The sequence below is a fragment of the Rhinolophus hipposideros genome, assembly GCF_964194185.1.
Source record: "Rhinolophus hipposideros genome assembly, chromosome: 9".
NCBI classification, from domain to species: domain Eukaryota; kingdom Metazoa; phylum Chordata; class Mammalia; order Chiroptera; family Rhinolophidae; genus Rhinolophus; species Rhinolophus hipposideros.
In genome coordinates, this window is record NC_138055.1 from 3,549,666 (window position 1) to 3,571,786 (window position 22,121).

The window sequence follows — 22,121 nt, forward strand, 5'->3', positions numbered from 1 at the left end:
GCAGAAGATGCAGGGCTCAGGCAGAGAGGGAAACGCCCTCTCCCTGAAATGGTCCTGAAGCGATCATTTGATCTTGATACACTTTCTCCTTGTAAAGCATTTTCTTGGACAATGCAGTCATTTTTTAAAAAGATGACACAAAGCTACTGACATAAAATGACATCCAAACACAGAGTTAAGTGTGTGTGTGGGGGGGAGTAAGTGACAGATGTCTGGCTCCATTTTCATCCAAAACAAAAAGTCTCGAAGGAGCAGGGGCTGAGAAGGGTGCAGTCCCCGCCGAGCAGGGGGGAAGTTTATCCTCTCTGCACTTGGGTTTTGTTTGCTTCTGGGTAAATAAAAATGTATATAACTTTTGAAGTAAAAAATAATAATTTTAAAAAGAATCCTGAACTTGGCTGCAAGGATTTTGTGCCCACGAGAAGGCGCACCCGCCCCCCTCAGTGCAGAGATGAGGGCACCCCTGAACATTGGTGCATGGCTGAATAAATGGGTACTCGCAGGCTGGAACTCGGCCCACATCCTGGGGCCCGGGCTCCTGCAAGGTTTTGCTCCACTCGCCTGGGCCCTTCCCCATTTAGGGGAGGACACCAAGGGGGCTGTCCCTGTTGCTCTTATGTCTCGCCCTGGACAATGCTGCGCTCTATGGAGGGAAAGCCGGACTAAGTTGGGACTTGCAAATGCCCCTGGTTGGTGGAAATCGAGCTGATTTTGCCATGAGTCAGGGTTTCCATCTCCAACAGATGCCAGCCTCCTCCACCGAACCCCCTCCAAGCATGCAGCAAGTCTGGGCAGGACTCTCCTCCCTGCTGGCCCTGGGAGAGCCCGAGGCCTCCAGCTCACTGGCCCTTCTGAGTGACAAGTGAAGAGCCCGGCTGGCAGGAGGCTGGTGGTGGCTGGGTTAGGTTCAGGCAAGGTCCCTGCCCTAATGGGTCGCTGTTTATTTGTCGTTAAATATCTTGGGGTGGTTAAAAGAAGGGCTTTCAATGCCAACTACCACTTCAAATCAAAGATCAATACAGATTTCTCTAAGAGAGGGGAGCTAGAAATCAGACAGACACTCTTAGTCCCTCGCTCATGAAGTGCCAGCCTTTTAAGGAGGAGTGATTGGGGCAGCCCCAGGGAGGGTGGGTTCTGACTAGTGGTGTCTGCAGCTCAGGCCAGGGGAAAAGCCTTTCTGACCTCAAAAGCAGGACCCAGAAGCTTCTGCTGAGCAGAGGGCAAGGGTAGCCCAGCAGACCTGGACCTCAATGCCAACAGCAAACAGTGACCAGGCCAGGTGCTTAACCTGGGCAACTGCAGGAGAAAGGGGAGTCACTTCCTGTTTGGAGAACAGCTAAAGGCACCAGCTACACTCCTGCTTCTTCACCCCCACCCCACGCTACTTCTCCAACTTGAGCAATCTTACCCAGACCTCCTGTTTTTACTAACTTCACATGGGATTTTCTTTCATTTCACATTGATCTTCCTCTGATAGCAACACAGTATTGCTTTATTGTGGTGAGATATACACCAAATATACCATTTTAACCATTTTTAAGTCCATTCCCATTGTTGTGTAATCATCACCCACAGAACTTTTTCATCTACCCCAACCAAAACTCCGTGACCTTCAACACTAACTCCCCAGGCCCCCATCCCAGCCCCCTGACAACCACCCTTCTACATCATCTCTATGGATTTGACTAATTTCACTAATACAGATTATTTCTTAAAACAATTTTTTAATATTCCTGGCACTTCACAATCACCTTGTTTAATCCTTGTCCCAAGTCCATAAGCCAGATATTATGATTATTTCCATTTCATAGAGGAGGAAATTGAGGAAGTAAGTAAATTACCTTAGGTCACTCAGTTTAAAACCAGATGTCTCTGACTCCAAAAACTCAAGTCCTCTCATCTAAACCAGGGGTTGTTAACCTCCAGCCCTGGGGCCAAACCCAGCCTGCTGACAGTTTTTGTAAATAAAGTTTTATTGGGACACAGCCCTGCCCATTTGTTTATGTGTCTGTGGCTACTTTCCAACTACAACAGCAGAGATGAGTAGTTGCAACAGAGACTGAAAGGCCCACAGTGTCTAACATACTTGCTATTTGGCCCTTTATAGACAAAGCACGCAGACCTCTGTTCTGTACGCTGCGCAGCCCCCACGTCTGTTCACCCCGCCTGGTGGACCCCATTACCCCTGGCGGCAGTGTCTTACCAATACAGTTGCCTAAAGCATCTTGTATAAAGCCACTCTTGCACTGTAGCTTGGGTCTGCAACGGAAGGATCCCAGAGTATTCTGACAGATAAAATCGGGGAGGCAGTTATGAATACCACTCTCACACTCGTCAATATCTGGTACATCATAAAAAAAGGAAATTGTTAGCAAGAGTCCTGCCAGAAGCATCTTACAACACTTTAAAATCACAAGAAATTTTTTTATTTGTTTTTTTCAATGCTCATTACTCAGACTATAACCCAAAACATTTCAATACAGAGGTCACATACGAAAAGGGCCTACATTAGCCAAACAGTGCTCGCAACGCTGAAGCCTTAAAATGCTAACTTTTTCCCAGCGCTCTTGTGAGACAAACTTTCTGTTATATAACAAATAACCCAGGCGTTTTCCTGGCAATATGTGGCTGATTTTATTTTTTCATTTTAGGATAAGCGCATGTTTTGTTTAGCTCATAAAGCAACGATCTTAGTGGCGATAAACACTGTCTCTCTAAACTCATTCCTTCTGAACGTGTCAAAGTATTACAAACAGGAACAATGGGAACTGTCATGATCCGAGTGTTGGCTGCCCTTCCCTTGAAGTTCACGGCTGTCAAATGTTCAAAAGTGTATACTCAGCTGGCCAGGCCCCTGGGTTCTTGGGTCCAAACCACCCAGCGAGTCTGCAGGGGTGGAGTGGGCCGAGCTTGTCCAAAGCCTTCAGACGTCAGGAGGGTGTGCCTTGCTTTGGAGCTACCCTCATAATTCAACCAAGGTTTTTACACAAGTGGTTTGTCGTCTGAAGGGCTGGGAACCCTCAGCAGAAAACTATGTTCTCACAGATCCTCATCAAAGCCTTATCTGCCAAATAACATCGATGGCTTGGTGGGGGAAGGCGGGCAGCCAGAAATGTCATGTTTTCAAGCAGTGAGAAGGGCGCTTTGAACTTTAGGGAAGCTTAGAGTCAGATGGAAGGCAGCTGTTGTGCAAAATATAATTTTTGTTTGCTTTTTTTTTTTTTTTTTGTAACAAGCGCATGTGAGCACCTGAAATGTATTCCTGGTCTTGTTTTTAAATGACCATGCACTGAGCCTTTTCAGAAATCCCAACTGCCCATTGGCATTAACTCAGCGTGCTGGTAAAGGAGGTAAATCTTTACGAGCACCACTGGCCACGAGGGGGCGCAGCACCACTGAGCCCAGGCCGCCTTTCCCATCACATTATCTACTGCGGAGAGGAGGGTTTTAGACATGGAACATGTTATACCTTTGCAGTCATTGTGCTCTGTGAGCTCATAGCCAGTCCCGCAGCTGCTGTCTCTTTGGCAACGGAAAGAACCCACTGTATTGATGCAGTTCTCTCCAAGCCGGCAACTGTGGCTGCCTGTGATGCATTCATTGATGTCTAGGAGAGAAGGACCGACACAGGGGTCACCGGCGGGAACACTTTACCAGAAGGAATGTACCAGAAGGCAGAGCGGGTCGGTTCCCTGCACCCATCGAGTCCCCACACGTTGCATATTCAGGCTGTGCACTGGACTGGAGTCCTGGGCACTCACCACAGAATCAGAGCAGCGGTTTCTCTCCCCCGCTACGTTTCAGATCTATTCGTCCTTCCGAGCTCCTGCTAAGCAAGTGCCAGGCCAGACTGGAGTCATGTGACGCTTAAGGACCTTCTATGGGGCTACAACTTTCCTCCATCTTCTATCTCATAGACGAGGGGCCGAGAGAGGCTGGACTCAGAGCCCAGTCAGATCCCAAACCCAACCCTCTTTCCCAACACGGTGTTTAAATTCTCCTGGGTGACGGCATGTGGTACACACTGCAAGGAATGCTGGAAAGCCGGTCCAGGGTTGTTCTTCACCTATGAGCGGGACCCCGAGTTGTGCAAAGGGGGCCCTGTCTGGACGGCAAGTAGAGGAAGGTGCTCCCCAGTGCGGTGACCTGCCGTCCTGCTGCCCCCGGAGCGAGGTGAACTTTACCTTCACAGGAGACGCCGTCAGGCAGCAGCTGGTAGCCCACAAAGCAAGAGCAGACGACCTCCTCTCCCGTGTCCCGGCACTGCTGTTTGCACGGCCCACCGCCTGCAATCGGGGCAAGCATGAGCTGGAGGCCAGACGTACACCCCTGACCTTTGGCTTTCCAGTTCTGTTTGGACGAGACCTGAGGAAATGTCCTCAGGGTGGATGGACAGAGAAAGGCAGGCTCCCCAGGCTAGAGCCCACTGCAGCCTCCATAGCACCCCTCCCTTCCACACGAGTCCCTGGGGTCTGGCTCTGGGGACCCCCCAGGGCTGCTGCTTCTGGTCCCAGCCCTGGTCTGACAAACTGGGCAGTTTGCAGGGCAGTCAGACCCTGTCAGCTGTAATGGAACTGGAAGGGGCAAGGCAGACAAGAGTGTGAGGCTGCTGCCCGGCCCAGACACCAAGGGAGCTGGCCCACAAGGGAGGCAGGGCCTGAAGGGGCCCCTTGTGCCCCCCATATTTCTTGGACCAGCCCACGGTTCCAACCCCACTGGCATTGTCTCAGCTTGGCTAGCCGCTCACCTGGCTCCCTGAGCAGCCCTGACCACTCCTCTAACCACGCTTCCTGCAGGTCAGCCAGCGTGAGGCTCCAAAAGCAAATCTCATGGGTTCAAACCTCTTCCAGGTAAAGGTCCAGGAGATACAGTGTGACAGCTGCCCAAGGCCTGCTGGGCCGGGCCCGTGTCTCTAGCCTCTTCCCTCATCCTTCTGGGTCTCCACTCCAGATGCCCAAACTCCCCTTTCAGTGCTGCTTTCCTGGCTAACCCATCCTCACCCATTGCTCACCAGCTATCCCCTCCCCCAGGAAGACCCTCCCATGCCCGCCAGAGATTACAAAGCGTTCTGGGGCTCTCCGCCCTCCCCACCAGGCCTCTGTGCCGACTGTCACTATATGCCAACCACTTCATTTGGTGATTCAACTGGCTCCCTAATGAACACCCCAACCACAGGGCAAGCTGCTGAATGAACCTGTGAAGCAGTCTGCCAGCCTAGACACGCTAGAACGTTCCATGAAAGAGAAATAAAGTTTTATGCATATGTAAAACTGACCTGCTAACTCTAAATTTGCAAACATGTCTCTTGTAAGACAAATGGATATTACGGTTGGTACAGCCAGGCTCCAGAACACAAAGGCAAATAACCCCCTGCCCTGAGGGGCTCCCAGCTTTGGGGGCAGCTGGTGTGCACCGCTCATAGAGCCTGGGGGCAAGGTCATGCTCAGGACGCTGAGGGGGGGCGATTAACACCACCTTCTCTCGGCCCACCTTCTCCCTCCCTCGCCAACCAGGCCCCAGCTAAGGGGAGAGTGAAAGCAAGGAGCCCCGGAGTGTGGGGACGGCAGTGACTAGAGGTGACGCCCAGCCAAAGGGCAGTTCCCAGATGAACCTGAGTAAACCCTGGGGTCACATCCCAATGAGATTAGCAAGGACTGTCCATCGGGCTTCATGATCCCCCAAACGGCCCAGAGGCTCACCTCGGCAGCGGTCGTTCAGGTATGGGTCCTCTTGTTCTTCCTCCATCTCAGAAATCTTAGCTAAGGGGCGAGACGGGTAGACACCCTTAACCACATGCAATGTCCCGTCTTCTCTCAGAAGACACCCTGAATATTGTATCTTGTAAACATCAAGCAGTATATCTCCTGACAGCTCAGTGTTCATCTTCTCCTTTTTAAAAGTAGAATCATGCCACAAATGTAGTTAAATCTCTAAAAGATCTATGATAACAGAAAAGCACCGGCATAAGGGCCTGTCATTATCGACTCAATGCTGAGTGCTGTTATGGGTTGAATTGTGTCCTAAGTCCCAGCACCTGTGAAAGGACCTTATTTTCGAGAAGGGTCTTTGCAGATGATCAAGTTAAGGTGAGGTCATTGGGTGGGCCCGAATCCGAGAGGACCATGTCCTTATAAAAAGAGGAAATTTGGACATAGCGACAGACACACATTGGAAAAATCATGTGAAGAAACAGGGAGAAGATGGCAATCTCAAGCCAAGGCATGCCTGAGGCCACCAGAAGCCAGGGCACAGGCCTGGGACAGGTCCTCTGTCACAGCCTCAGAAGGGACGGGCCACGCCGACACCTTGATCTTGGACTTCGGCTTTAGGCTGGGAGAGGACACATGTCTGTTGTTTAAGTCCCCTGTCCGTGGTGTTTCATTGCAGTAGCCCCAGAAAATGAACACACTTATTTCACCCAGTTTGCCTGCAAAGTTCACTATAGTTAGGGCCAGTCATCAAGATTCACTCACTCAATTCATTTAACGGAGGAGGGTGAGCAGCTGCGCTGTGGGTCAGCCCCCGGCACAGACCAGGCCCCCACTCTCAGTAGAAAACGCAACAGGACAATGGGAGAGACACTCGGGGGGGTGTCGGGGCCCTAACTTAATAGGGTGGAACTCCAGTCATCTGGCATAAAAGAAACAGGTCAGTCCTTTAACTTGGGGGGACCGAGCCAAGAAGAATCTTGAGAAATACTTGAACACCAAGTCGTCGGGTGTTGAGGACCCTTCCACCAGACAAAATGATCAAAAGAGACGTAGAAAAAAGACTGCAAAGAAATGCTGCTTAATGGAAACAGTATTTATCTCTGTCCATTTCCTCTTCCTTCCACTTTTCAGTATCTTCTAAAATGCCCACACGGAGCCTATAATGTATGCACCCCCCTGGAAAAATAACCACGATTAAGAAGAAACATATTAGTAATTCTGCTATAAAACGCAATATAACACAACTTACATATATTAACTATGCACAACACATTCTTTCTCAGGGGCTAGTAAAATACGGTGAAGGTCTCTAAATAATTCCAAGAACTTTTTACCAGCGGAGGCACCAAGCGAAAGACATTTAGGGTGTGAATCACCTCTTCTAGTTAGGAGCTGGGAGTACCTTTGCTCGGGGTATTTAATTTGGGGACTTTTCATTCACTTGGTGCCTTGAATCCCAGCCAAGTCCCTCCCATGTGCCAGGCACAGGCCAGGGTGTCTAGACCCCATCCTCCAAAGGGCTCATCGTGACAAGGCCAGGAGAACTTGTGAGAAACTATTTATCAACCGAGCTATGTGGTCATCAAGATTTCCACAGCGTTCTGTGGAAGCCAGCAAGCCTGGCACAGAAAGGCCGCTATTCCTGCTAGCAAACGAAGCCTGAACCAGTGCTTCCCCAGCCTCCTTTTCCCAATCTGTAGAATGGGAATAACCAAGATGTGCCCTGGCACAGTTCTTCCCAAAGCACCCATCGTAAAGGAACAGCGTTCTTTCCCCAGCCTTAGACCAATACTGTGATCACATACAATAAAAAACAAATTACCAGAAAAACTAAATTGACATGAGTCTTGATTTTTAAATTTAAGCAGACACAAGTGACTCTATCAAGTGCTTCTAGAAGATTCTAAAAGCTCACTCTCAGTTCTGTATTTACTTTGTCACAGGCCAGCATTGGTCTGTGGCCCCTCTGTGTGACCCCACAGCAGCACACGGTGGGTCTGCAGTAAACGTTAGTGGAAGGGAGCAAGGCACGGCTGCGACTGGAGGAGGATGGGCAGGGAAGTCCTCACAGGACTTGGAGCACAGTCTGAGGCAAGAACTGAAGCAGATAAAAGATAAGACATCTGGAGCCACAGAAAAGTCCAGAGATGATTACTGAAACAAGACATATCATCAAAAGCCTTCCCCAGAGACAAAAGGAGAATATCTCCACCCGGGTGAAGAGTTTGGGTTTGTTTAAAGTAAAACTGTCATGTCTGATTTCACAAGTTAAGGAAGGAGTCAGAATGCGGTTCCAATCTCTATGACGAAGATTTTGGAACTCAGCCCCGAGGCATCCATGGGGCCCTGGAAATGACAAATTAAAAACAAAGACTGAAAGACTGGTCCATTTGAGCCACAGCCCTGAAGCCACAGGAATCACAAAGCCAGAGCAATGGACAACTTGACTTACAGATGGACCATGGGTCTGTGAGCAATTCCCCCCTAATCCCTTCCTGCCCCTTACGCATTTTTAGTAAAAGGGGAATGGAACTCAGAGTGAGAAGGAAAGGGCCCAGAGTCACGCAGCAAGCTTGGGGCAGAGCAGACCCTTCCCTGAAATTTTCCAGGGTTACTTCCATTGTGGCCCAGGAAACCACTACATAAGGGGAAGAGGTTATTAGGCGACCAAGAAGTTTCCTGAACCATGTAACTGAATCATGTCCCAAGGCTTCAGGATTTATCTGGCTCTGGACGAGTGGAGGGTGGAGAGACAGAACTGTTGGACCCACAGCAGGCAGCTCTCTTGAAGCTGCTCTTGGGGTCACTTGTCCCTTTGCCCCCCAGCCTCTAGTCTATATGTCATCGGCTCCAGATGGAGACAGAGGGCACTGCCAGGAGACAGAAAGCCTGCGTCCCCCCTCCTCCACGTGTCGGCCATGTGGCCTTGAGCATCAGGTCATCATCTGTGAGATGAGAGCCAGGCCAGCCACCCACGCTGCCCAGGGCTGTTGGAGAGACAGGGAAGAACTGTGATGGCAAACGTTTATAGAGCCAGGCACCGTGCCAAGCACTGCCATCATTTTCCCACTTAATCCTCAGCAACCTTATGAAGTAGGACTGTAATTCTCCCCACTTCACAGATGAGGAAACTGAGGCCTGGATAAATCAGTTTGCCAAAAATACATGTTAGGACAGGGACATGAACACGATTTGTCAGGTCTCGGATCCCAAGCCCCCAGTCTCACTCCAGGACAGCAGCTTTCAGATTAGGTGACAAAAGTGAAACTGCTCTGACAACTAGAACCTGTGTGTGCTGACCTAAGGCAATGGTAGACGTGTGTGCCCATACTTCCTATGAGGGTTAACTTTATGTGTGACCTTGGGTGGACCACAGTAGCCAAATGTTTAATCAAACACTCATCTGGACATCGCTGTGATGGTATTTTTGAGATGAGATTAACACGCAAATAAGCAGACTTTGAGCAAAGCAGCCTGCTCTCCATAATGTGGGTGGGCCTTGTCTAATCAGGTGAAAGACAGGAGACAGACGGACCTCCCCCATCAAGAAGGAATTCTGCCAGCAGACGGCCTTCAGACCTGAGCTGCAGTATCAGCTTTCTCCTGGGTCTCTGACCTGCTGCCCACCCCCCAGGTAGATTGCCAGGTCCTATAATCACATGAGCCGATTCCTTAACGTAAATCTCTCTCTCTCTCTCTCTCTCCACACACACACACACACACACACACACACACACACACACACACACACACCCTATTGGTTCTGTTTCTCTGGACAACCCTGACTAATGCACTGCCCAAGAGGGAAGGGAGGGAGGAAATTACCTGTTCTTGGGAGGTCCCCAATGTCGGCAGGGGCAAACTCTGTGGTCTCCTGGCCCTTGACGCAGCACGCCCGGAAGACCAGCCCGCACTGGTAGCCTACCAGGAGGTTGTATTCGCAGCTCTGGCCCTGGGCCTGGGCCACTCTCCCCAGCAGGCAGCAGTGACAGCACCTCTACGAACACAGGTGGAGACTCCAGATGGAGAAGCCAGACCCACAGCACAGTGCAGCCCCACGGGCCTCTCTGACCACCCCCCCATGACTGCTCACCCTGGAAGGTGATGACACGTGCCTGTCTTAACTATCTCTTCTAAATGTGGGCAGGAAATAGCAAAACAAGTCGACCCTGAGGCTTGCTGCCCCCAAATCTCCCAGGCCCTGGTTTTGAAAGAAAGCTTAAAAGGGCTTATACCCAGCATGTGCTCCCCAATACTTGACTGGCCCCCAACAACATCCCTGCCCTAGCCATTTACACACCTCCAGGAAGAGGGAGCTCTGAGAGGGACCCTCGTAGAGTCATACAGAGCTGCCTAAGGCTCCGTTCCTCTGACATGGCCTAAGCTCCCTCGCGCATGCCTGGAAGAATGAATACAGGGTTGGACCGTTAAGCTCGCAAACTTAATTGTCAGACCTCATATGTACCTTCTTTCCCAAGTTAGGGTGATTCGGGTGGCAGGAGTGGCGTCTTCCATGTGAAAAACACAGGAACCTTAAGACAAGTCGTCAAGCAGGGGACAGAGTCGCTGCCTGTCACCTGGACTCGTGTTCCCAAAAGTCACACCTGAATCCTGGGGTGAACATTCACCCTGACATGAAAAGCCCTTCCAGTCTTTACTATCCTAAGAAGAGCCCAGAACTTTCCAAAAGGTCCATGGCAGGAGCTAGGGGGATGAGCCACTTGTTTCTGTGTGTGTGTGTGTGTGTGTGTGTGTGTGAGGGGGTGATGGGTCTTCCATCCTGCTCGTTCTACAACGTCTGCTGCCAGAAAGAGGGGGAGCATTAGCTGCCTCCTTCACCTTGGGGGACATTAGTCACCTTTCCTGGAAACACAAATCACTCATCTGCCAGAGCGATGTTTCCACTCCTGTTAGAATATTCCATGCTTTCCCCATACCTCCCTTTCTCTCAAGTCGGCGGACATGGGCAGAGATGTCTGCCAGGCAGACGGCGTCTGCAGAGCCCCATCCTGGCCTGAGGGGCAGGCACCGAATGCCCGAGGTCCCGACCCCCTCACCCTCACCCCACCCAGATCGCTCACACCAGAAGCCTCCTCCCATGAAAGCGCACAAAGGCTGAGAGTGGCCAAGGGACACTGGACCCCCAATTCTTCTCCATGGAATCTCCCTCCATAACCCAATCTGTTCAGAGAGAACCCCCAGAAAGGAGCCCACACAGCCCCTCCCGAAATCAGACTCCACTCCAATTTTGGCTTCTTGAAAGGACTCCACCGCCTTCCTCACAAAGAGCAGGAAATCTTTTTTCCAGGGAATTCGCTTTCGTCACCTGGCACCTCCACAAGAAAGCCCGCCGACCAGGGTAATTTTCCAAACCTGAGCTCCTCTGGCCAGCCATTTTCCTCCCTCAGTACATGGTACTGAGCCTGGACATCTCGTTAGTTTATGTGCAATTTTTGGACGTGGGAATGCTGTCTGGGACTTCTCCATACCCACGCAGAGACGCAGACCTTCCACAGTGGTGGACGCCCTAAGTGGCCTGGCCTGGACCTGGGGCCCCAGATGGGTCATGTCATCTACTCCCAGCTTACCTTCAGTGTAGGACTCTCTCTGGGCCTGATGGAGCCCACTCCCAACTCTGCCTCACCAGACCCCTCCCCAGTTGGTCCTGAGAGGCGACTTTGGAATGTGGGCCTCTCTGAACCTCAGTTTTCTCTTCTAGGGTGGTTATGCAGGTGGAGGCCCATTCTGAGCTCTGGGCTCTGGAATGCAGAGAAGCTTGAAGACCTCCTGAGTGGGGCAGGGGTGCCTACCTTGAACTGAGAAGAGGTAACCCCTGCTCTGACCTCTGTGTTCCTGCTTGAAGCCCCAGGACTGGAGGTCCTCAGGGCGAGACTGGGTCACTCCATCTCTGTTTCCCCAGAGTTGGATTGGGCCCAGGGTGTTGTCTGGGGTTTACTGATTAAACTGGAAGATGTGGGGAGACTCAGTGGTCCTTCCTCCCTCCTGGGCTGGGCACCTCTTGCTGCTCAAAGGAAAGGTGGCCTGGAACTAGGGGTGCAAGGGGGAGAGCTCCCAAGGCCCCCCACCGATGGGCAGTGGCTGCTGAGCTGGGAGGGGCCTGGGGCCTGGGGGCTGGCAGGCCAGGTGCTTACCTTCACAAACAGGGCCTCGAGGCTGGCGTTGTCACTGTGTGGCATGGCACAGTTCTCCTGCTCATTGGCCAGGTTGATACCTGTGGTACAATGCAGCTCCTCCAGCTGGTTATGGCAGCACTGCTCCTGGACCATCCTGCGGATGGAGGGGTGGGCTGGGCCAAGGGTCAAGGCTCTAGGGGGTGGGGGGCCTGCCAGGTGGTGCACAGGCCTGGGAGCTGCAGCCCCTTGCAGATGGGACTTCTGTCATCTTTGGGTGCCTCCCCTTCCCCAACCCTCCCCCGCTCATCCAGACACAGAGAGACACACAGGACTGGCATACAGAAGGTGCTCAATAAGTGTTTCATTAGAAAGAATGAATGCAAGGTGGTGCCCATGGTGGAGTCAGGAGACCCAGATCCCCATTCACCTCTCTGAGCTCTGAGCCTCACCCCCAAAATGTTCCCACTTGTTTAAAAGGCAAACACAGCTGATTGCTGACCCTGGGCTGGACCTCCCCTCCTTACCGGATGAATTCATCTCAGCACTTATCCCCATTTTCCAGACTCGGAGGAAATAGCTCCAAAGAAGTGGAGTAGCTTGGCCAAGGCCACAGGCGGCAGGGCGGCATGTGTAAGTCACAGGTGTGGTTCCCACTAGACCCAAAATAACCCTGGCTTCGGCCAAAGCCAGCAAGGGCAGGACGAGCCGCCAGAGCTGTGCCTGCCCAGAGTGTGGGGCGCACTCAGGCTCCGTGCACGGCCAGCCAGGCCACCTCTGCCCTGGGCATCAGCCCCCAGCCTGCTCTTCCCGCTGCCTCCACCCTGCAGAGCTTTGTACCCAGCTTCCAACGTGTTTCCAGAATTGCCCCCAAGCTCTGGGATGGGTTTGTCTTGTACTGTGCGACCACATAACAGTTCACTCAAGCTTTTGGGGGGATTTGCAAATCACAGGCATTTCATTAAATCATCAGGGAAAGCACCCAGCTGTGTGTGCATCCATCCAGGCATTCATTAAACACGTTTGGCTGGACAGAAAACACCAAGCACTGACGGAGGTGTGCAGAAAACGGACCCCTCGCGCCCTGCTGCTAGGAATGGGAAACGGTGCAGCCGAGCAGTGACTCAAACAGGTATTTGTGCGCCCACGTGCACAGCAGCACATAAGCAAAATGTAGTCTCTACACACAGGGGACTATTATTCAGCCTTAAAAAGGAAGCAAATTCTACACACGCTACAACACGGATGAACCGGGAGGCCATCACGCTAAGGGAAACAAGCAGTCACAAGAGGAATCGCCCTGTGATCCCACTTATATGACGTCCCTGGAGAAATCCAGACACAGAAGGTAGCACGGTGGGTGCCGGGCGGGGCGGGGGATGGGGAGTTCTCTCAGGGGACAGAGTTTCAGTTCGGGAAGATAAGAAAGTTCTAGAGATGGGTGGTGGTGACGGTCATACAACCGTGGGGAGATACTGAACTGTACGCTCATAAGTGGTTAAGGTGATAAAAGTACGTTATGTGTATTTTACTATAATCAAAACAAAATTTGGCCTCATCCCAACTGTGTGTCTGGCTCGTGAAAATGCTTCAGGGGTGGGGAGGGGAATGGCCTGTGGGGAAGAGCACGAAGGCTTCTGGGGCAGCAGTTACTGAGCTGTGCCCCAGCAGGGCAGGTGGTGGAGGAGCCCAGCGCTGGGCTTGGTGGCACTGACTTCTTCTCTCTTTTGATCATTACCATAGCCCTGAAAGGAAGAAGGTATCAGGGTCCCCCTTTTACACTTGGGGAAACTGAGGCTCCGAGCTGGCTGGTGGCACAACCAGAAATCCAGCGTGGGAGGGGTCCAGGCTCGTCAGCGCAGTCCGTAAACAGAACGCCTGGGGCTGAGCTCCTAGCTTCACCGGGAACCGCCAGCGGCCCCTCCAGTCTTTCCAGTGCTGAGCCGCACTGGGGAGCCAGGGTTCCAGATGTCACTCATCCGAGACGCTCCGCAAATCCCAACCCCATGGCCTCCCAGTGGATTCAAACAACCCGCGTGTCCTGTTTTCTCTTCTTTGGTTTTGTCTATAAGGCTTTTGACTTTTCAAGAATTTCCTAAATTAAGATTTACAGCCTCTGTCGCTGCTGGCATGCAGCATGCTACGCTCAATGCCAACACAAATGCAAAGTCCAGAATGAGGCGAGCAAGCCTTCTCCGCACATTCTTTCTGCCCACAACGCCCAGCGTCAAAGCCGCTGAGACTCGCATCAGAAACGAACGGATGGCTACTGACGGCATTTTCATACCCTCGCGTCCCTGACACCTGCTCCCAGGGCAAGCAGCTCTGGGGCCAAACTGTGATGCCAGCACCTGCCAGCTCTGGGTACTGGGGAAGCTCGGCTTCCTGTCTGTAAAATGGCGCTAACAGTAGGGTTAAATGCACATCAAACGCACAGCGCAAAGTAGGTGCTTTCTGAAGGCTTGCTGCTGTTTTCACAATGACCTTGACGATGATGATTAACATATCATATCTTCATTATTTACTCGAAGCTTCTATATTCTCCCAGGACTCTATCAGAGCTTCAGTCCATTTAGGGAAAGAGGAATAAAAACACTGCAGATGTTGGCTGCTGTGCGAAGTGGGCAGCCGTCTGGGGGACTCCCCGTTCTGGACGGGCTCCTTGTGGTTTTGGGGTCTGTAGGCAATCCACACTTTGATTTGCAAAGCGCCTCCAGCTCATGACCTCATCACGCCCCTACAATGACCCTCTTTTTGTTAGGAGGAAAGTGACTTGGCCACAGGGCCCAGCTGTGGCCGAGGGAGTTGCACACCCAGATCGGCGTGCTGGCAGCCCAGTGAAGGGGACGGACCCCGGACAGCATGGCGAGGGGGAGCCGGGTCTGTCCAGGGACCGTGGGAGCACATGGCCCACGGCATCTCCCGCAGCCTGGGCGGATCTGGCCCTGGGCGCCCAGACTCTGTAGGGAGGGGGGTCTGGCTGTCCCTTCCTCCCCCACTTTCCTCTGAAGAAACACGGTCCTGGCATCACGGTAGCCACTGAAAACATACCTGCATTCCTTGGATTCCGAAGTATACGGCAGGGAGCAGTCCCTGTGCTGGGTGGCCATTCGGTGCCCATCTGCACAGCAGGCCTCCATGGGGACATCTGCACCCGCTGTGCAGGGAAGAGAAAGGGGGAATTCGTGACCCCCCACTCACCCCACACAAGGTCCCCTTTGACGTGCCGGCTCCCTCAGCTGGCCAAAGGCTCCCCTCCCCATAGAACATCTGGAGGCCCTAGGTCTGCACTCCAGCATCTGGCTGGTCTGAAAGGACAGCGGGCACATCTGTTCTTTTAGTCACTCAACAAACACATGCAGAAAACTCACTGGGCTGGAAGCACAACCCCCACTCCTTCCTAGAAAGGCCTGAAACCTCAGCTACTACAAGGTAACTGCCCAATCCAATTCTGACAGGGCTGCGCTCAGCTCCTGGGATCCCTGCGCACCCAGCTGAATCTCTGCTCTGGCCACATGCCGGACCTTCAGATGGGGACCCTGTCCAGATGAGAACTCTACCCAGATGGGACCCTGTGTTCACAGTCCAGAGGGCAAGAAAAACAGGTCCTGCTGACAGAGGAAGGGTATCCAGATACAACCGACCCCACTCTTACAGGGTCAGAGATAGCGTGTGCCACTAAGGATGGACAGTGCAGAAGGGGGACGTCTGGAGGTGTGAGTAGGGCTGGTACCAAAAAGTGGGACAACCAAGGAAGGCTTCTCCTGAGAGTGGGGACTCAGCCAAGAAGTGGGGGGTGCACAGCCTAAGCCACGTGAGAAGGAGAAAATGGAGAGGGGGGCCTCCCGTGCAGAAAGCGCCAACATTTCTGGACCAGCTTCTGGGATCCATGTTCTACTCTCACATTCAATCTGCGCAGTCACGTGGTACGGAGGCATCAGTCCTCATACAGATGGGGAAACTGAGGCTGGCCATGCTTTCCATCCTTGATTTGCCTCAAGACTGCGTCTTTGCTAAGAAAGACAAAAGGCTTACATGGGTGGAGCAGTTTGCCCACCCATGCCCTCACGGCTGGATAATGGCCGGCAGAGACGGGAACCCAGGCCTTCCGGTCCCCGCTGACTCTTGGCCCCACCCAGGCTGCTGCCCCCACGGGCCCCTCAGCTCCCAGGAAGGACAGGACCCCACTGTGCCCCCAGGGGGGAGCAGCCAGGTACCAAGTTGCCCTAAGCATACGGGGCTCACGTGGCAGGGAGCTTCAGCACCACTGTAGCCTGGGCAGGAGGTCACCTCGCGGCAGGAAATTTCAAAATGGGGCTTTGAGAGACACCCCATTTTCTTACTGAGGGCTGTCCACACCCCACCGCCAGGCCCAGCAGAGTTTCTTGGCACTGAACGTCCTGGGTGTTCTGTTTGAGCCCATTATTCTCCCAAGGCCAGCCCTCAGGGTAAACCCAGAAGGACGGCTTACTCTTGGGCTTAGCGTGAGGCTGACACGTCCAAACACATTGGCCCAGACTACATGCTGTCAGTCACCACAGCACCTCTGCAAACTGCTGCTGCCCACAGAGACCCCGGGATGGCCAGCGCCTGGGTGAGGAGCTGAGGCCTGGCTGGCCACGTCGCATGGTCAGGAGGAGGCACCACGCCCCGAACCAAACCCCCCAGACAACCGCCGACAGCCAGAGCTTCAGGCCCCCTTCCCAGGGCTTCCATCCTCATTCTCACGGGCTCCCTCAGTCTGGCGGAGGGAGTCTGAAGTAGCCTGCTCAAGGGTGATGGTCCACCCCGCAGAGCCCGCCAACCCACTGCCCCCTGGCCACCCGGCCAGACACTACCTCAGCTATCCCCTCTCCGTGTTCCCCGACGAGACCGTTTGGTGAACGCAGGCCTCCCAACACAAAGCAGGGGAGCCCTGACAAGGAGAGCCAGCAGTTAGGGAACCCCGAATGCTCCCTTTATTTATTCTTGCTCTAACAGAATTTAAGAAAGCATTTACAAAACATAGGACCTTGTGGGTCTCAGACAAAACATGGTTGCGGTTCACCCATGGGATTACTGGGACCCACCATATGGCCTGACACTGAGGCTGATCTCCTTTACACAGCCAACCCCGGCTCCCCCTTCACCCCAACTCTAGTCAGGCCCGCTCAGCTCTCCTGCCTATGGTCTCACCTTGTCTGGCTTCTCCCAGCCTTTTCCCAGCCCTGCCCCCCCAGGGGGTGTAATGTCACCCCCTCCTGCAGCCTGCCCACCAGCCTGGCCTGGGTGGCCCTCTGTTCCCACGGCACACCGTCTGCCTTGCCTCCCACCCCAAATGTCTCGAGATCTGGGCCTGTCTCCTGTCTTTGTGCCTCAGAACAAAGCTGGCACACAACACTGCAAGCCTGAGTAGAAAGAGCATGAACACTGGAGTCAGATGGACTCGGGCTCTGATCCCAACTCTTGTGGTTTCTTGCTGTGTGACCCTGGTCAGGCTACTGCACCTCTCTGAGCCTCAGCTTCCCGGGTGGTAAAATGGGGCTCAAAATACCTTCGGAGTTGCTGAGAAGATGGATAAAGCTTAAAAAGTTCTGAGCACATGGTGCTCTAGTAGACATGGCTTGGTTACGTGTTACAGGAACAAAGGGGATTGGCTCGCTGTTGCCCAGGATAGATGGAGGAGCCATGGCCCCATCTTGGGGTGTAGAATCCCCCAGGAATGAGCAGCAGTCCCAAAACTCTGAGAAAGGCAAGCATGGTGAAGCTCAGACTCCAGCTGCCTCCTCGGCAGGGGAGAACTTGGGGCCTTGAGCTGGAAAGACATTTGGAAGTGATTCCAGCTGGGAGCCTCGAGCACTTTGAACCTTATTCTCAGCGGGACAATAAAACTTGAAGTCCTTCACTGAGCCCAGAAACTTGGAATGTCCCTGGAATGCTCCAAGTAGCCACAAAGCTGGAACTTGTCTGGGGGCTGCGTCCGGGTGGGATCAGCACGCAATCGTTTGGAAGCCTCACAGCTGCCAAGGATCAGCTCACCCTCCTTGGGTGACTCTATCACCCAGGCGCCCCATCAGCCAAGGGAAGGTTCCTGCATGGCCTGTCAGAGAGGCCATGACGAGCCCCCCAAGGAACAACAGGCAGGCTGTACCGTGACGAGGTGAAGGTGTGGGGACAGGCTGGGCAGGCGTCACGTCCTCATTGCAGTCAATAGCCCGACACGTGATGGGCCCTGCAGAGAAGGCCCCTCTCTCACCATCTCTCAACCCCTTCAAGTCATTTGTACGCCACCGTACCAGGCACACGGAGCCACACTGTCGCGTAGAAGTGGCGTAATTTCCAGCCCATTCCCCCTCTCCCGGCATCTACGTCGGTTTGGATTCTTCACTATCGGCAACAGTCCTGGTTGGCCGTCTTTATTCATAAATCTTGATTCCTAAAGCCACGATTATTTCCTTAGGCCAGAGCCACCAAAAAAGAAGAGCTGGGTCAAACAGAGAACACTCTCAACTCTTGATACACACAGTGGACTGCGGTCCCTGCTCACACAGCCAGCCCTGTGACGGGAGCAGGTGACCAGCGGTGTGTGAACAGCCAGGACCTGTGGCCAGTTGGAGCCGGGGCTCCCTGGCCAAAGCGCGTGGGCTCCCGGGCCAGGCTGAGGTATGGATCTGGGGATGAGCAGAGGTCCTGCTTAAAGTCAGAGGGGACCGGACGGAGCCTGCAGCTCCTGTTTTTATCTTGCTCCTCTGGAGTGCTTGGGGACGTCACGGTGTAGAGTGGAGGAAGGTTTCAGCTTCAGGTAGACCTGGCTGTGAAGCCCTGACCACACTTAGCAGCTCGTCACCCGTGAGCAAATTTCTGAAGCTGTCTGTGCGTAGATTCCTCCTCTGTCTCCCTCACCTCTCTCTTTCAAACTGCGTGGCTTAAGTGACCCACCACCAAGCTGTCACATCTGTCGCTATGGAACCTGCACTTCACACGGAAGGAAGAACAGAAGAAGCCGAATAGAGTGAAGTCACCGTGACGTGAACCTAAATGTTAAGGTGTTCCCGTGTCCCCAGCAGACCCTGCCTCACCCGCCCCAAGCCAGCTCCTAGCCGGGTCTGCAAGGAGCTCAGCTGTCACTCAAAGCCCCAGACGTTCTCCTGTCAAACGCTCAGGCCACACTGCTCCTCGGCCTGGGCTCTGGCCCCTCTAGGCTCTGGTCCTCCTCTGTCCAGCCCTGTCACCTCCAGACATTACCCAGTTCTATTGGGATGTCCCTCCACACCGAGTGTCCCCACCATCACTGCCAATGCCATTAGCGCTCCATCATTACTGAGCATTCACTGTGCGCCAGGCGCAGCACCAGTGAGCCTTACTTAACTCTCACAAGAACCCAGTTCATTATGGTTCATTATGCTGCCCATTTTTCAGATAAGAAAACTTCGGCTCAGAGAGGTTAAGTGACTAGCTAGAGGTCACACAGCCAGAGGGGCCAGCGAGTGGCAAAGCCAAGCCTCAGGCTAGGCTCTGGCAACCTCCAAAGCTATTCTAGTCTGCCACCCACTGAATTAAAAACTCCTTTCTCCTGTCTGTGTCAGTATAAACCGTGAGCCTCTGTACATACTAGTTAAACAGAACAGATTGGCCACAGACCTTCGACCAGGGGCCTGATCCCCAAGGCTGTCCTTGAAATACAAAAGCTACTTGCACAAGGGCCTCCTCCTCAATCAGGGGCTAGAGGGAGTGACCCCCGAGGGACAATCCTTGGCTGGAGCCCCAGCCAAATGCAGGGCTGGTTAGAATTTCAGCAAGAGCGGGGGGGTGGACGGAGCATGGGTCTGAGACTCCACACCTGTGACTTTCTTGGCCTTGGAGATTGTGGTCCCCCACCCATTAGAGGAAAACTGAGCTGCAGGGAAAGGAGAGGACTGGTGGAGATAGGAACGCCGTACAGCACTCTGGTGTCACAACTCAAGATGGCAACCAAGGTACCATCTGCAGCAGGTTGGACATGTGTGTCCTGTCCAAGAAAAGAGCTTCCAGTAATGGGTTCCGAACAAACGGAGCTGCCCACCTCTGAGCTTTTCCTTTAGATGATGCAGGGCTGGGCTCTCTGAGGCAGAAAAGCCAGTACCCGTCCCTGGTCTGCATACACCTCCTCCAGACATGTCCCAGTTAGAAAGGAACATAAATAGTGGCCTTTGCTGTTTTCATACTTGTCCCCTTTGTAATCAACAAGCTTTACTCTGGTGATGAAAATCACATTAGGACAGAAAGGGAGGTGCGGTGGTGACCCAGGGAAAGAGTGTCGGGCAGGGAGCCTGGGCTGCTTTGATCCTGGTGTTTACAGAGGGAAGTGTAGTCACCATAGATGTTTGTTGTAACCCGGAGAAAGAGCATGAAAAATCATTCCTGCTGTGTTCAGATGCTAAAGATCCTAACTTCTTATCCCACTAAAACCACATGGAGTGCCTGAGTGGCCTGTGGACCATTATTTATCTCTCTTTATGTCCTGCAGAATAATGGTTGTGTACGCATCCTTGGGTTAAAATTAGTTTTAACTTCCCCATGATTGTTGCTTGGGGAAGCTGAGCACCTGACATTAAACAAAACACTTCGTTTATAATGGCATTGTTGAAGATACGCTCAGTGAAACGAGCCAGTCACAAAAGGACAAATCCTGTATGGTTCCACTTACATGAGGTCCCCAAAGGAGTCACATTCATAGAGACAGAGAGAATGGTGGTGTCAGGGGCTGGGGGGAGGGGAAGTGTCGAGCTAGTGTCCAATGAGGACAGAGTGTCTGTCAGTTTGGGACGATGAGAAAGTTCTGGAGATGATGGTGGGGACGGTTGCACAACATTGTGAATGTGCTTAATACCACAGAACTGTGCACGTAAAAAGGGTTAAAATGTTAGGTTTTTAAGGGGGATTAAATATATGGTGATGGAAGGAGAACTAATTCTGGGTGGTGAACACACAATGGGATTTATTGATGATGTAATACAGAATTGTACACCTGAAATCTATGCAATTTTACTAACAAATGTCACCCCAATAAATTTAAAAAAATGTTAGGTTTTATGTTATGTATTTCATCATAATAAAAAATGCTTTTAAAAAAATTGTGTGCCATTTTGTTCCACCTTCGTAAGGAAAGGGACTGGCTGTTCTGACAATTAATTCACTTGTTTTTTTCAAAGGATGTCGTTTTAATGCACTAATCTGAAGATAGTACAGAGTATTCAAACGTCCTGGTAGTGAATACAATGTTTTACATGGCAAGCTATGAGACCTTAAAAGAGAGCAGATAAAATGTTAAGTAACAAAGTAACTTGTGAAGTTCAATAACTTGTAACTTTGTAAGCAAAATAAAGATGATATAAAAGTAAAAAACAAACAAGCACACAGAGCCCCCCAAATCCTGGGAGGAACACACCTCCCCCCAAGTCTCAGTTGTGGCGGCGGAGGGTGGCACAAAGATTCCAGAGGGCCCGATGCTCAGACTGGCCCTGGCTTTGGCTCCTGCATCCTGGGGGCACCTGGGCCTGCTCCTCGCACCTGGGGGACAGGCCCCTGTCATTCCTCTGAAAGCTAGCGACCTCAGCTTTATGCTCCTTCACCAAAGCTGGGGACTGCTTGAGGCCCACACCGGCGCCTCTATCCTGCCCCACTCTCCACCTGCTCATCCTGTCACATGTCACACCCCCATGGCGCACCTTCTCAGTGCCAGCCCAGCTGTTCTCAGGGAGCAGCTGAGTCAAGGGACTGTCACCTTGGAGTGGGACAAGCCCTTAGCAAAGGGGCACACTCACTCCTAGAGCCCAAGGAATATCAATCAGAGGGAAGACTTTCTGGAGGTGCCAGGAGGGCCCCTTTCCAGCATCACTTCCCCCGACCACACACAGTAGGAACTCAGCAATGTCAGTGCCAGAGAAAGAGGAAGGGGGTTCCCAGGCAATGGCCCCGCTGTCGGACACAGGGCATATAGCGGAGATGGGCATATGGCAAAGAGAACCAAGCGATACCCCCACTCTGACAACAACCCTCACTGGTATGGAGGGTTTCGGCTGTGGTTATAATGTCCGATCACCAGGCCAACCAGCAGTCACAGAGCGCCAGGCAGCACCTCTGGAAGGGTGCACAGACCCCCATTCCCCAGGCGGCACCTCCAAAGGGCGCACAATTAAAGAAACTCTGTGCCCAGACCCGCCATATCTGAGCAGCCCTCAGCAACCTGGGGCAAAGGAGCCCATCACCCTTCTTCCCCGGGAGCGATGCCAATGTCTGTGAAATTACTTCAGGCGACCCC

At 52.7% G+C, this 22,121-nt stretch overlaps 1 protein-coding gene across 2 annotated transcripts in view; it reads right to left on the minus strand.

Moving 5' to 3' along the window:
* Positions 1-22,121, minus strand: part of FBLN1 (fibulin 1) — a 75,190-nt gene that overhangs the window by 43,639 nt on the left and 9,430 nt on the right. For both annotated transcript variants that reach the window (XM_081059869.1, XM_081059870.1), the window contains exons 2-8: positions 14,894-14,999; positions 11,864-11,999; positions 9,537-9,708; positions 5,700-5,759; positions 4,185-4,286; positions 3,470-3,607; positions 2,204-2,341 (exon numbers count right to left, since the gene is read on the minus strand). In XM_081059869.1, the coding sequence (XP_080915995.1) occupies positions 2,204-2,341; positions 3,470-3,607; positions 4,185-4,286; positions 5,700-5,759; positions 9,537-9,708; positions 11,864-11,999; positions 14,894-14,999 (852 nt within the window). The remainder of the gene's footprint in view (positions 1-2,203; positions 2,342-3,469; positions 3,608-4,184; positions 4,287-5,699; positions 5,760-9,536; positions 9,709-11,863; positions 12,000-14,893; positions 15,000-22,121) is intronic.